The sequence below is a fragment of the Aplidium turbinatum genome, chromosome 2 (genome assembly GCF_918807975.1).
Source record: "Aplidium turbinatum chromosome 2, kaAplTurb1.1, whole genome shotgun sequence".
NCBI lineage: Eukaryota > Metazoa > Chordata > Ascidiacea > Aplousobranchia > Polyclinidae > Aplidium > Aplidium turbinatum.
The window spans coordinates 41,356,198-41,371,717 of record NC_137473.1 but is presented as its reverse complement, the minus strand read 5'-3'; the positions used below and the strand labels follow the sequence as shown (position 1 = coordinate 41,371,717).

Below are 15,520 nucleotides of genomic sequence, written 5' to 3'. Positions count from 1 at the left end.
ACAGAAAATTCATAAGCGAGTTTCCGAATAGAATGTGGCGACAACCCAAAATATATTTTTGATGCTTGTAAAATATAATCTCCAAGCAGCTTCTCTTGTTGCAATGTAAAAATTAAACCAGTTGATTTATAGCCAACCTCCAGTTTGTCACCTTTGCTCACTTTTTTGCAGAATCTTTGAAGTGTCATGAAGTTTATCTAAAAAACACAGCACAGTCTCAACCAGACAGGCATTACAAATTCTGTCAGTTTTTTTTTAAAGCAGATTATATTCTAACATGATTATATTAAAATTTCCTGTAACCATAAAGATGATTTTAAATAGTAGCCTAACCTTTGCCATGGGTAGGTCCAGGCCACCTAAAAACAATTTGCCTTCTTTGTGACTACAGTAGGCTATATAACAAAATATTTTACAAAATTGTACTTACATGAAAATCAGAAGCCACTTTTCGAAGAAATTTCCCGTGATCCATTACTCTCTTTGCTGCATCCTTGTGTGTTGAAAGGGGCATAACACCTTGATTGGTCTTCCTTTTATAACTTCTAGGCATTTTTTGTAACGAAATGTGTGTAGATTAACTAAACAACACTGAAAAAATAAACGGTTTTACAGTTCACTTGATGAAGTATGATCGGGGGGATTTGTTACACACTGTAGCATTTTACCCCAGAGAGGTGTTGGTAAGAGTTGCATCTCTAACAGTTAAGCAACAGTAGTTTCATTTGAAAAGTTGTTTGATAAAAAAACTAGCATCACTAACTATGCTGAAAACAACTATAAAGTTTAAAATAGCTCGTCGTGAAGCTGAAGAACACACTTTTAAAGAAGGTCTTAACTTTTTCAACAAACACTTCAAACCAACTTTCTCAACCTCACAACTTTTTAAAAAGAGCACGCCTTCCTGTTTTTTCTCAGATTGTGTGATATGGTGCGAGGAATATTTTGGCTTAAATCAAGCGGTTTAACTCAGTTTATTTTGGTTTCTATAAAGGTTGTAACAACCCTCCCCTGTAACATTTCTCTCCGGTCTCCCCTAACTAGTTACAGTTACTGTTTTTTTTAAAGTAGCTAGTTACAGTTACTAGTTATAGTTACTTTTTAAAGAAAATGGATGTGTATACTGATCTACAACTACTCTTCTTCACATGAAGTAGGCTACAAGGTGAAAAATACATGATAAAGGGAAAAATGATACTTTGTTCGTAGCTGTTGCCTAACTAGAAAACAGCAACCACTCTGCTAGCTGTCCACATAGGCTACTATAATGCTTCCAAACATCCATAATAATCTAAGCCCAAAACGTCTGCCTACCCAATATAAAAGAATAAAAAATTCATAAAAACGACATGCACAGGACACTCCGTATACAAGCGGAGAGTCGAACCGTTTGATTTTTCCGGTTCGGGTCCGGTTCTGGTTCAAAGATTGTTTCAAAATTTGGTTCAGTTCCGGTTCGGGTTCGAAGAAACTTAAAACCGGTTTTATAAGTTCCGGTTCGGGTCCGATAAAATTAGGCCTAGGCCTACTTGCCCAACTACTAACTAGCCCAATTGGGCGTGAAAACCGCAAGGTTGGCAACACTGATCTCAACACTGCTTTGCTCAATTAACTTGCCTTTGTTGTTTGTTGCACAAGTTACAATCAAACTATATTGTCTATGATGTCACAGAACAGAAGTTGCTTACCTCAAAAAATTCCTCTCCAAAGCATCGATGATAGTGGATCGTGTGTTACGGAATAGGCTATAATTCATCCGTACAATGTGGCCTCCAAGATAACAACATGCTACGACTGCTACGTACAACTTCACTTACCACAATGCGAACAATGACGTAATGCTGGAGTGAACCGCTTTTTTCAACCGGTTCGGGTTCGGTTAGGGTTTAAGCTAACTCAAATTTTCGGTTCAATTCCGGTTAAGGTTCAGACAAAATCGCACCAAAACCGGTTTACAAAAATCCGGTTCGGGTTCGGTTCGACTCCCTGTATACAAGCACCAGCTGGGCGTGTCAATGTTTTTATACGGGTATCTAAAATGAGCGAAGAGGCACAACATCAATTTCCTTTCAGAAACATCAGCATTTCAAAATGTTGATCGCTAAGTCCAGCTCGCTTTGGCTTCAAAATGTCCTTTCTAAGGGAGAACAGTCTTTCAACAGCAGCACTGGAGGGGATAGGGGTATTATAAGTTATTGCAAGAACAAACGCCTGGTAGCCGTCATTGGAGAATGCATCAGACGTAACCGTCTTTGTTGGGTTACGTTCGAGAAATTCATTTAGAATTTTTGCGGCACTAGCTTCCTTTTTTTTGTGTTTTTAAATAACGGAGCAAAAAAGTCATCTGTTTCATGCCTGTCAACACCAGTGTCGCTGCAGCTTGCTGCATCGTCGATGCTGAAATTGCTACGGTTCTGTAATAGATTAACTAGCCTACTGTATTTTGAGATGTAGAGCCGTCTTAATTTCTTCAGCCTTGTCAAGCCAAGAAAGTCTGAATTGTAGCCTTGTAGGTGAAACGCAGCAGCTAGCTGGCAGTCACTATCATTAAAAACATGACCAAATCAGTTTTCCAAAGATTTCAACAATCGGGTAAGTAATGGCAGGCAGACAGCCACCTTGTTGCTGTCCCAAGTTCTTGTAGTCTTTTCCGCGTCCTGCCCAGTAGCAGTATACCCATATATTCCTTTACCATTACCAGTGGGGTTTGTTTCAGTCTCAGATAGCCTACTTTAGACAGAAACTTATCCATTTCGACTTTCGACTACTGAGCACTGACTACCTTAATTGTTTACCTATTTTCAAAGCTATATAACCACAATCTACAAAAAAAATCGCTTTACAAAAAGAGAGAACGTGAAATTTCTAAAAACAGACAGCTTAGTAGGGGAACGGATAAAATGGAAGGATAAAATCACAAACAAAGATGTACTATCTAAAATACATACCAACATGGAAATTCTACAAACAATTAAATCAAGGAAATTGAAATATTTTGGCCACATGATTCTATTCAAAGACAACTACTAGAAGGAAGAATGAACGGCAAACAAAATAGGGGCAGACCACCAAGAATTTGGACTAATGATATTGAAGACTGGTCAGGACTTAATTACAAAACTGCATTAAAAAAATCTCACAACAGAGAAAAAAATTCGCTAAATTTACCTAAGACACCAAAGAGATAACACTAACAAACTTCCCTGACCAGAAAATCGTAAAAAATATCAACAGGCTACTAAGTTACACGCCTGCAAAGTTTCGTTAATTTCGGCGAATCTGGCACTCACTCAATTGCGGAAATAAAACTGGCAACGCCGCTGTGACATCACAATGGGTGAGAAGGATACATTCTTTCTCTGTGATAGTATGGTATGACTACTGCAAAACGTGAATGTGTGGGGCTCTGTTGTTCTAAAGCATGTGCAAAATGATAATTACCGAAATGAAAAAGTCAACTTATTCTTACTATCAAGTTTAGATCAAATAAGGGTTAGAGATGATTGTTATGTCCTAGCTCAGTTGCAAATTCTTGTCTTTTTTTCTAGTTTTTATTTTTAACAAATTCCAGTCATTCCTTAGCACAAATTCTCTCAAAAAAATCACACCTTCCAATAGGCTGTAAAATTACGTTTCGCTCGAGTCCGAAATTAAATATTAAATCCAGTCTCATTGTCTCACAACAATCACTCAAGTTTCAAATCATCACCTCAACCAACACTTCAAGACAACTTTCCACCTTAACTTTACTACGCTGAAGAGATCGGAAGATCGAAACACTGGCCTTTGTCCGTAGTTACTTTTCATAATGTCTTTTTAGACATTCTTTTTGGGTCAATAATGTCTTTTTAGATATTAGTTTTAAAGAAATAAAAAAGAGTCAAAAGGCATGTAAATTTCACTCTGTGTGGAGCTACATGTACTTGAGAGGTTAACTGTTATTTTTTTATTCACTTGTTAGATCAAATAGGTTGAGTTTATTTTTATCAAACAGCACCTCACTTCTGTTGAAATTGCAGTTTTTTTTAACTCCTGCAGGGCTACAATTTTGATAACTTTTTATTTGTCCTAATCTGGCTATAGCCATTTGCAGTGTAACAACAGTAGCCTATCTCACAAACAGTAGCCTACCCTTAATTTATGGTTGAGTTAATGCCTGAAATTGCTGTTTATGTGACAGTGTTAGTGACAAAGACCGTGTGCTATCTTTTCACGCTTTCCCACAAAACAAGGTGCTAAGAAAATGGTCAAAGCTTTCTTCAAGTGTTCGAAAGTGGGATGGGCTATACCAAACTAGTCGTATGTTCTCTTCCCTTCACTGGAGATGATTTTACACTACTCAAGTAAAAATGAGCTTGAGCAAACTTTACATTTTGAAGAAATCTGCCATACCGTATACCGTACCATCTATAAAAGCACAGATGCAGTTCAGTTTGTTTTTATTTCTGACCATCACAACGAAAAAACAATATATGACAAACATAACAGAGGTCCAGAAAAAGGTAGAAGCGACAGCACTTCTAACCAACAACGTTACGTAGGCTACCCTATTGCACAGGTAAAGTAGGCTTTTACATGTATAGACTCTGCTATGTACCGTAACTGTATAACTAAGATTAACACCGGCACTGACAGCCAGGGGCGCCGGAACGATTTTTGACTGGGGGGGCAAGATTACGAAAAAAGGGCACTTTTGTTTACTACAAGGCCGATTTTTTTTCAAGTTTTAAGATCAGCTCACTATGTATTGAGTAATGATAGCCTACAAGTGTCCGGTATGCAAAGAAGGGCATCATGCTATGTTATTATAGGCTTGTCATACGTCCCAGTTTAGCCGGAATAGTCTCGATTTTAAGGCCTTGTCCGTTGTCTCTCCCGGTTAACCAGTTTGTCCCGGAATTTTCAATTTGAGATTTGTAAAAAAAAATTCTTGAGCTAATCATTTTAACAATTCTTTCTTAAGTGGGTCTGCAGAAAATATCAACAAAATGTTTCAGAAGCAAATGATCAACATCGACTTCTTTTTCGATGAGGACTTTTTGGTAAAGAAATAGCGTACATGTCTAAGAGTGAGAGGAAAGAATCATGGCAAAATGCAACGACATCTCTTGAACAAAAGTGAACTTTTAACAAAAACATAACCATTCCAAACTTTCAAAACCTTGTCGAGTTTGTGCTTTGTTTGCCTGGGACATCAGCACCAGTTGAACGAATTTTTTCATTTATGAACAATATGTGGTCTGATGACAGAGGCCAAATGCTGGAACAGAATGTCAAAGCTCTCCTCACTTGCAAAATTAATGTTAATTTGACATGTAGCGAATTTTATGAAAAGATAAAATCTAACACTGTAGCCTACTTTCGAAAAAGGTACTTAGCACAGAAAAATATTATTAGGCCTGATTCATGTGCTCATAAATATTAAGTTCCCATGTTTTCGTTGGAGAAATATATTGGTAATTTTCCCATATTAAATAATTAGTTGCATTAAATTATTTTGTATTAGGCCTACATCAAGATTACATGCAGTTTTCAATATGCGTCCCGGATTTGCATTTTTCAAAAATGACAGCCTATGTTATAATAATGTAGCCTAACCTACTGTCAAGCCTTAAAGCAGCCTGCGGCCATGGCCGCTAAGTAGTGCTTGAATGACCGCCGGGGCTACCTCCTCATTCGGCCAAGTTTGGCCGCCAGTTTCTTCTAGCCAATTATTTAATTTCGCAATAGAATGATCGTGGATTAACTGTCGAAAATATGTAGTATCAAAGAGTGGCACAAAATTAGGTCAGCGCGTCATAATCGCCACTGTTGCATTGTGCGGGAATATTTGTTATTGCTGGAATATATCCATCCGCGATCACCAGCGCTGTAAGTCTTGCTTGTAATTCCCGACGTTTATTTAAACAAAGTCTTAATCCAATGTGCTAATTTACATCAGTTGGCAATATTGTCGTTTTTATGTCGATTCGATGTTGTCGGAAATTGAATCGTTGTTAAAAAGGAGAACTAGGTTAGTTGACATCCGAGGGGAAAATATTTTTTTATCATATTTTGCAAAATTTATGCTTCTTTTAGTAATGTCTTTCACATCATTGAAATACTTATTTTATTACCTTGCCGTCATCGTCAACCAGGGCCCGATTAACCATGAGGCACACGAGGCACAGGCCTCAGGCCCCCTGGTTTTGGGGGCCCCCAATTTTTTTTACATTAGTACCGTAGGCATCAATACTTTTATACGTTTCAAGCAGTGCCGTGTCAAGGGGGGCCCGGATCCCAGGCCCACCATCTTAAGGGGCCCACAAATAATACATTTTTGCATTTCAAAAAAGTGTTTTTTGAGTTGCTAAAGTTCACTGCATGTACTTGTCCATTAAGAAGATGATTTAGGCCTTTATTATACTAAAACATCTCAAATTTGGGGCCTATTATACAAATTTGGGCCTTAACTACACTGAAACATCTCTAAAAACACCATTACTATCTAAAAACAAAGTTAAAATGCGATAACGTTAGTAACATGATCTGCAGAAATGTATTTAACATATAACAGGTTGGATGCAATTGAATATATGAATTTAAAAAGGGCCCAATTGCCACAAAGTGTTTTTGGCACAACTGTTTTAATTATTTTGGTCATTTACTTTTGTGGTGAACTTCGGTAATGATTATATGCTTAAACATACTGGTAAGCATCATATCTACAAAGTTCACTCAGTGAGGATTCTGTGGAGAAACTATAGAGAAGTTGAAGTGCAATTGCTGTAGTTAGGCCCATTTCAAAATCAATGGAAAAATTGATAGGGTATTTTTTATGTGTTTACCGATATGTTTGAAACATCTGGCTGTTTTTTTTTAAGTATCATTTAGAAGACATAGAAAGAAATTGGAAAGCACAAATAGTGAAATAAAAAAAAAATAACTGGAGGGCCCTTTTTGAATTCACATATTCAATTTCTTTTCATTGAAAGAAATCGGAAAGCACAAAAAGTAAAATAAAAAAATGGGGTTGGGCCCTTTGTGAATTTACATATTCAATTTATTTTCATCAATAAAAGTGTTTTGTTTTAAAAAATTGTTAGCTGTAAGCAAAATAGCATTTCAGATAGTTTAATTATCATTTCAATTTTAACATTTACAATACTATAATTATAAATATCCTTGACTAGTGATGTTGCGAGCAAAGAAAAAACCTGTCCTGTACTTTTAGCAGAAACGTTCTTTTGTATTTACTTTTTCTGAATATATATATGCACATGAAATTGCTCTTATCTTCAAATACCTTATAAGCCTGGCATATCACATGTTGTACGGTACAAAACAAAAATCATTCTTAACACAAGGGATCTGTTTATTCATGCCAATAACCTAGGCTCATCATCATCATTTTGTTCCTTCCTCGTATGGAGGGTTGGATACAATGCGCCATTGTTCTCGACCATGAGCTGTGCGTACTGCACATTCATAAGTTAATTTTGTCCATTTTGTGATGTTTGTTGTCCAAATCATTCTTGGTCTGCCTTTACTTCTTTTACCGTTTATCTTCCCTTCTATTAATGATCTTTGTAATGAATTTTGCCTTATTGTGTGTCCGAAATACTTCAATTTTCTTCTTTTGACTGTTTGTAAGAGCATTTTGCTTGAATTGAATTTGGAGAGTACTTCATCGTTAGTGATCTTTTGTTTCCATGAAATTTTTAACATTTGCCTGTATGTCCAGAGGTCGAAGGCATAGATCCGTTTCTCCATTTTTTGTGACATTGTCCAAGTTTCGGAATTGTATAATAGGGTCGACCAGATATAGCATTTTAGTATCCTGAGACGAGTTGATAAATTTAAACGTTGATTGGTTAAAATATTTTTTATTTTTCCAAATGTAGTTCTTGCAATTTCTATCCGTCTAAGAATTTCATGGTCACACCTCCCATCTTCAGTTATTAAATGACCAAGATATGAAAAAGATTTTACTTTTTGTATAATTTCGTTGTCAATTATTACCTAGGCTAGTTGTCAATATGGTAACCTAGGCTACCATACCCTAAAAACTTTAATTAACTTGAATACCTACATAAAATTATGAAAGCTTTGCCTTGGAATGAAATAATGTTGAATAAAAATAATTGAAGACCTGATCCTCAAAACGCTTCACACTGCTTTTGTTTACAAATTCCGTACAATCACAATGTTTTCACCTTGGTTGACAGAACAAGTAATGTTGCCAGATAAAACATAAAAATAGTGAAAAACAATAATGTTACCAGATGGCCAAATCTGAATGGAAATTAATAATTTCTACAGTTTTGGTTTTATCCTCAGATTTTATCTGCGCGGTACCGGGCGGCAAAGCAGGGCAAAGTTAAAACAGTCAAAATTTTGTGTGGTACGATGGTATGACCGCGTCGTGACCGATAATGTTCCATTGCCAGTATTGGAGTAGGTATACAAGTCCCCCCCCCACCCCCCTTGGCAACTCATGACAAAGACAGGACTCAACCAAACATATAGGGTGAAACTACTTTACCTTTGCTTTACTGTCCACACACTTCAATCCACATGTTTTGGTCAATTCCTCTTTATCATGAGTTGCCAAGGGTGGGGGGGGGACTTGTATAGCCTACCAGCTCCCTAGCATTTTTTTATTACAAATAGACCTTTTGCACATTTAAAATCACCAGAGCATGACGTTTGAGTTACGCGGAGTGTGAGGGTTGAGAATCGCTTGTTTACTACGGTTTATGATGGCGTTTCTTGTTATTGCAAGCAAGCGTGAGGTCGGTGGCAGGTGAAAGTAAATTTTTTGTGTTTATGAATTGTTGTAGATTATCGGCACACTTCAATTCTTGTTCGTTTTAATCATAGTGTTGGCTAACAGACTAGGAAAGGCAATTTAGGACGCCATTGTGAAGCGTGTGCATTTTGACCGGGAATTATGGACCACGATAGTGGCACCTTGTCTTGCAACATTTTATTTTCATTCTGCATAACATAATATGCAACGAACCAACCACATTTTATTGATGATACCAAGCATAGTCACTGGTATTTTCCTGTCGAAGATGTGAAATTGACAAATTTTTTTATGGTCCTCTCTACATGAATGCGATGGCGTGCAATACTTCGTTTATTCAACACTTTGTCCTCACTCATTTGAGGCCTTCTGCCTAGGAACGGTGAGATATTCAAATTTAGACCAATACCATGTAGGCTAAGTCTTTTTCTATAATAAACCCTTTATCGGCCATAACAGCATCATGACGTGCAGTTCATTAGCAGCTATTTTCTGCTTCAAAAGGTGAAAAAATCCACTCCTCTGATATATTTCTTTGTCACTCACATTACCAGTGTACAACTGAAATACAAACATATTACCCCCATTTGGATCAACTCCCACTAATGCCTTTGCAGTGTTCGTACTTTTATAGTTCGAGTACGTTTGCGACTGACGGTGAAGTGAGGACAGTGTTTCGAGACGTAGGCCTACTTCAGTGCAGTCGATGATGATCATGGTGCTTGGGTAGTCCTTTTAGAAGTCTGGCTTCATGGTTGCTATGATAACGTCACGATGAGGGAATATGTTCAAACCAATCAACCTTAAATAGGCCTACATGAGGTGCATTCATGAATGAAAAATACGATGTACAGTACCTACAGTACGAATGCAGAACTAATACCAAACCTTGTGCTTTAAGTCTGTATAAAACAAACCCAGGCGAAGCTTCAACACCAGCAAAAATTCAATCTTCCACCGCTAATTTATGTAGATGCAGTGCTCCTGTAGCATTTTGAGGTATTTCGAAAGTAGCCTCGTCATTAAGTTCTGCATCAACATTTTGATTTGAATGCTTAGCTTTTGAAGCTGTATAATATAGGAAATTCTTCCTATCTTTGCCTGGCAAGATCGCTTCCAATACAGCAAAGAACTGGTCGAAGGTTTACACTTCTGTAGCCTAAGTTTACAACTTAAAAGAGTTTTATTTTCTGGCAAATTATACTGAAACACTGATACACGCCTGTAAAGACCACAAAACAACAGCTAAAGCAAACGTTAAACAATTTATTCGCCTGCAAACTACGCCACTAACCCTATCGCACAGCATTGTGAACAGCGGCTGGTCGTTCACGACTCCAACGTCACGCTCTGTTGGTTTGTTATGCAAAAGGTCTATTGTTAACACTTTTGGCTTCATTCCGAGCAAAGATGTAGCTAAGAAATGATAGACCTGTGTTTGCGGTTACTTACACTTGTGTTGTTTTCTAAACTGGTGAGAAAGTCTATTGAAATGAACCACATTTCCACGTCGATGCAGTGAAAATATACACAATATTATAGGTCTGCTTGACGATAGAGGGCCCAAAATTATTCTGGCTCCGGGGCCCACAAAGGGTTTAACACAACACTAGTTTCAAGGAACCATTAATAAAATCTGCTAGTTCAAATTCAAATGTAGCCTATATTTTGCTAGTGTTTCCTGTATGAAATTGAAATGAGCTCAATTGCAAATCTGTTAGAGAGATTTTTCATCCAATAATTTTTGTAATAAGTATAAAAGTGTTCATACTGTTAGAAAGTTGTAGGTAAATTGGCTAAATTAATATTTATGAAGCTATAGTTTTGCTTGAACTATATTTTAGCCTATATTTCATCATTCGCAGAGACTACATGGCATTGCTTTGAAAGCGATTACCAACAGGGGCCGCTAAACTTAGCTGTGCCTCGGGCTCCAGTAAGCCTTAATCAGGCCCTGTCGTCAACACATGTCGAACGTTGTTTTTCGTTGCTAAAAAAAATTCTAGAGGAGTGACGAACTTCTTTAAAATCAGCCAGATTGGAAACACTCGTGCGAGTGTCGTTAGATGGTCCCGCAGTAGGCTACTGGATTACAATCCCGATAAAGCAGTTATTGCGTGGTGCAACAATTTTATTGTAGGACGTCGCCCAGGCCCAGACTTCAACAACGCTAAGTGATCATTTTAGCATTGTTGCAAGTTAAATTCTATTTACTTGTGCTATCGTTATTTTTATTTTGTATTTTGGCCTTCAAGCAGGCAGATTTGGCCGCCGAGAAGGAGCTCCTAGTAGGCCACGATGGCTGCCGAAAAAACAACAAGTTTTAAGGCGAATAGCAGAAATTGTTATATTGCAAAATGTGCAGTAGCTTACATGACTTTAAAAGGGCACCATTGCCCCCCCTGCCCCTCCATCTGCAGAAAAATTGAGGGCAGGGGGGGCATCCGCCCCCCCGCTTCCGGCGCCTCTGCTGACAGCTTGCATTGGGCATAGCTCACTGCTTGCAGTTTCAGCACTTTGGCAAGGTTGGCGAAAGTACCATTTCTGTGGCTCAAATTGCCACACGGAGGTAGGCTACATACCTTCGTGATCATTTTTTCAATAAGTTTGCAAGTCCAGATAGCCGTTACACCGGATTACAATGTCCAACTGAAGGCACATTATGAGAGAGAGAGAACTTTTATTTATTTATGAATAGTGAATGATGATTCGTACGATTTCTTCATTTTTCACTTCAAGTATATTTTAGGTTTTGTAGGAACGTATCCAGTACAGTTTTATTAAACTGTAAAAAACAATAAATCTTTGAAAAAAGCAACCGCTTGTACCAACTCCGACCAAACTTTGATCCACCAATTGCATTTGTGTCATCCGTAACTAACGACGCCCACCCAGGATGACGTAACACCACCAAAGTCGTCCCACAGCAGTGAAATATGGAGTTTAGCCTGTGGTGGCGCTGCGGTGCAAGCGTTTGATATAAATTTCGCCCTACCCAGTCGAGCTTCGAGGTTAAGATTAAAAAGTTCACTAACCACAATTCTGCGCTAGGAAATGCTTAAAAAAGTTACTATACTTTGATCCCACCTGTCAGGGGCACTTTAATGAATAAAGTGAGGGGACAAACGAAGGATTGTGGCGTCACAGACATCAATCCGTATAGAACACTGCGAAATCCCACCTCGCAGTTTACACGGCCTCCTTTCTGTCGCTGGTGCCCGAAAATCCTATCTAGCTGTTTATACAGCTCCTATCTGTACATAACCTCGCTTCTTGTCGCTGAACGCCTGTAATCTCTCTCAAACAAATAATTAGTTGACCACTAAGAAAAAACTGCCATAAACTGAAATACAAACGACCAATTTTTGTGTGGGAAATTAAGTAACTGTAACTTGTAACTGTTGAAAAACGCTAAAATAGTAGCTAGTTACTGCTTATCGTTACTTTTTCAAAAAAGTAACGAAGTTACAGTTACTCAAAAAGTAACTAGTTACGGTACTTTTTTAACTAGTTACTGCCCACCTTTGGATATTGCAAGCAGCGCAATTGCATACAATTACAATAATAACTACACCTACGTGGACTAACAGTTCGATTTACTGGAACGGTGCAGGTCTATCAAACAGGAGATCCACACAAGGCAATTCACAATAATCACACAATAAATTCGAGTAAAACTTGAAATAAACAGTTTTCTGAGCACACACATTAATATAGTAGTAGACATTTTGTTTGAAACCACCAAAAGACGGGTCTTTACGATACGTACAGTACAATAGCACCCTGCTGTACATTAATAGGCGACATGCAACAAATGGAGCAGCTTTTCGTCGAAGTTCTATGGGTAAAAAATCATTTCTGAACTTGAAAGAAGCATTAGATCATGGGCAATTGGACATAGCTTTCCAAGTCTCCTTCAAAGGCTACGTACGTCGATTAATACGGTACCATGCAAAAAAATGCTACCAAAAACAAACCATTTTAAATCTTGTGATTTGCTCTGTAGTAGACGAGGAAATATCTTGAATGACAGTCCGTAATGCATGACTTCTGCGAGTTGTAGGTACACACAATTTATTACAAGAACATGACGCATTTCGGTTTTTCCACAAAAAAGCAACATCTCCATAGTCATTCTTATTGCACATAATTAAGAACTTTACAGCCACATGATCAAAATATAGTAGGATATGTCACCTCAAGGGGATTAGAAAAAAGTGACAAAATAGGCGAACTGACGAGTTATGCAAACAGGTCAAAACTATAACAACTTCTGCCGGGACCGATAAAAATGTGACAAATAAGGCGAACTGACAAATTCTACTGTAGTATACTTTGAAAGATTGGCAAAAGATGATGAAAATATGCCCTCATATCAAATACATGATTACAAATATACACCTATATAATATTACCACACGTTCGTTCGCATTCCATAAATTCACTACGGTGTGTATTTACAAGTTTCTGTCCACATTAGTTATCTGGACAGATACTTGTAGTGGTCAATTAGTGGGTTCGGTTGCAACATCACTAAAACTTGTATTATGTTGGAGTAGCCACAGATAGAATATTTGAAGGAAAAATTACAGCAAGCTGTTTATTTCGGTTTTACATATGGTGTTACAACTGCTATGATAATACAGTACATTGTAGATATGAAACCGAACAATACTTTCAAAAATGAATAATATGTTAAAATGTTATGCCTTCACATATTGATGAAAATAGCAGCCTAACAATTATGCATATCAGTTACCACCCAGAAACAGGACGCCATTGTTCAACTATGATATCACTGCTATCAGCCACATAATAAACACGATGCATAGCACATGTAGCACATGAGTGATCCGGGAAGATTCGAAGAATAGAACCGATAGGATAAGCAGAGTAATCAAGCTTGGAATTTTCATCACGCGGTCGTACTATCCCATGCTCTTGTTGCATGGAAGCCAACCTCAATTCGGAGTGGCCAACAATTAATCCAAAACCACCACCAGGTGTTTTACCATAGCAGTTTCCTCCTCCATGCAAACTCATTGCAGTGAAGCCACAATCAATGATCATATGGTTGAAATGAGGATAATGACCAATAACACGAGACAGCACAAAACATGCAATGTCGTCTTGACTGCATGACCCAAATCTCATCTAGAAAGAAATCAAACATTTGAGTCTTTAGACTAGATTTTCAATGCAAAAATTAATAAACCATTTTTTTTAACATTATATACAATCTGATGTGCAAAAGTGACAATATGCGATTCATAAAAATTCAAGGTAAAAAAGGCCATGACAGTAAATCTTGGGTCTTATCTATTCTAACATGACAATGTTCTTTTAGTTATAATAAAAATTGAAAAGAAGCTTTTAACAAAAAAAATTTCAATAAAACCTTGAAAGAAACCATCCATTCAAGACTTTCATTAAAATTCTTGTCCGAAATAATGTCCTTTCATGATTGATATGAAACCGTTTTGTGTCATAACAGCACATTTATATACATATGATAATGATACTAATGCAACCAGAATTGTACTAAAAATATTTTTGATGAATTTAGGTTACGGTACTTCAAAAGCACACTTCCAATACCGGTACTGATTTTATTCATTGTGCTGTAGTTTACCTTTATACCAAATATAGTAGAAAGTTAGGACCGAATCTTTTCCAAAAGAGCAATTTTATGGCTTCTACACTTACCTGCATGACATCATAAAATATATAATTTCCAGGATGCCATTCAGTTAGCTGCTTCATAGCTGGAGATGGATTGCTACATGAGGGGGTTGAACCAATGCCATAAATTTGACAGACAATTCCTTTTTCACTAAGAATTTTAACAAGTTCTAAAGTATTTTCTGCTGTTTGTCTGGATATTTTATGAACATGGTCCAAATCATCACCACCATATGAATTGCCGCAATGAGCATAAAGTCCTTGAAATATAATGTTTGGAGATTTATCTAGCCTTTCTGCAAGTGTTACTGCAGTTTTGGAATCAAAAGGAACCCCAGCTCTTCCATTATTACAGGTTATCTTTAAAAATACAAACCACTTTTTAGAATTTGGCAACTTTTTCAACTCGAGTTTATCAATAATTCCTTCGCTATCGACCATCACACTGAATACAGGCATATCAGCACTGAGTTTAGCACACCGGTCTATCTTAGACTCTGACAATGGAACACCATATAATATGTCATCAAATCCATTAGTAGACAATATTTCTGCTTCTGGAATGGTAGAAACAGTCATGCATCGTTTTGTTCCATTTGTTTGCAAAAGTGCAGCTTCAACACATTTTGCTGTTTTAAAATGCGGTCTAAGAGAAACACCATGTTGTGATGTGAGATCAATCATTTTGTCGGCATTCTGTTTTACAATTTTCTTGTAAACAACTAAAGCTGGAGTTTGCAGTTCATTGATTCGTTTTCCAATAGAATTTTCCATCATCAAAGTAATAGCTGAGAAGAAGCACGAAAACCATAAACTAATAATGTCGAAAATTGAACTTTTGAATCAAATCAAAAGTTTTGAAGGTTTCAAAGTTAGTGTTGCCAGATACTTCTTTTTACTTGCAAAGCTATAGTCTACTTTGGTGGGTTGTTGCTTCGACAACTTCAGGATTATTTTCAAAAACAAAACAGGTTTTCACTGTTCTCATCTTTCGTTCCTTAAACGTAACATTTTTGTCCACAGGGTACAAACGTCTTATTTGATTAC

The 15,520-nt window shown here is 37.2% G+C and overlaps 1 protein-coding gene across 1 annotated transcript; it reads right to left on the bottom strand.

Annotated features, from left to right (window-relative positions):
* Positions 1-12,313: 12,313 nt before the first annotated feature.
* On the bottom strand, positions 12,314-15,234 carry LOC145765111 (D-serine dehydratase-like). Its single transcript, XM_082576864.1, has 2 exons — positions 14,498-15,234; positions 12,314-13,945 (listed from the first exon to the last, which is right to left on the bottom strand). Exons 1-2 carry the CDS (start codon positions 15,155-15,157, stop codon positions 13,547-13,549), a joined length of 1,059 nt encoding a protein of 352 aa, XP_082432990.1. The 5' UTR covers positions 15,158-15,234; the 3' UTR covers positions 12,314-13,546.
* Between the last annotated feature and the right edge of the window lie 286 nt (positions 15,235-15,520).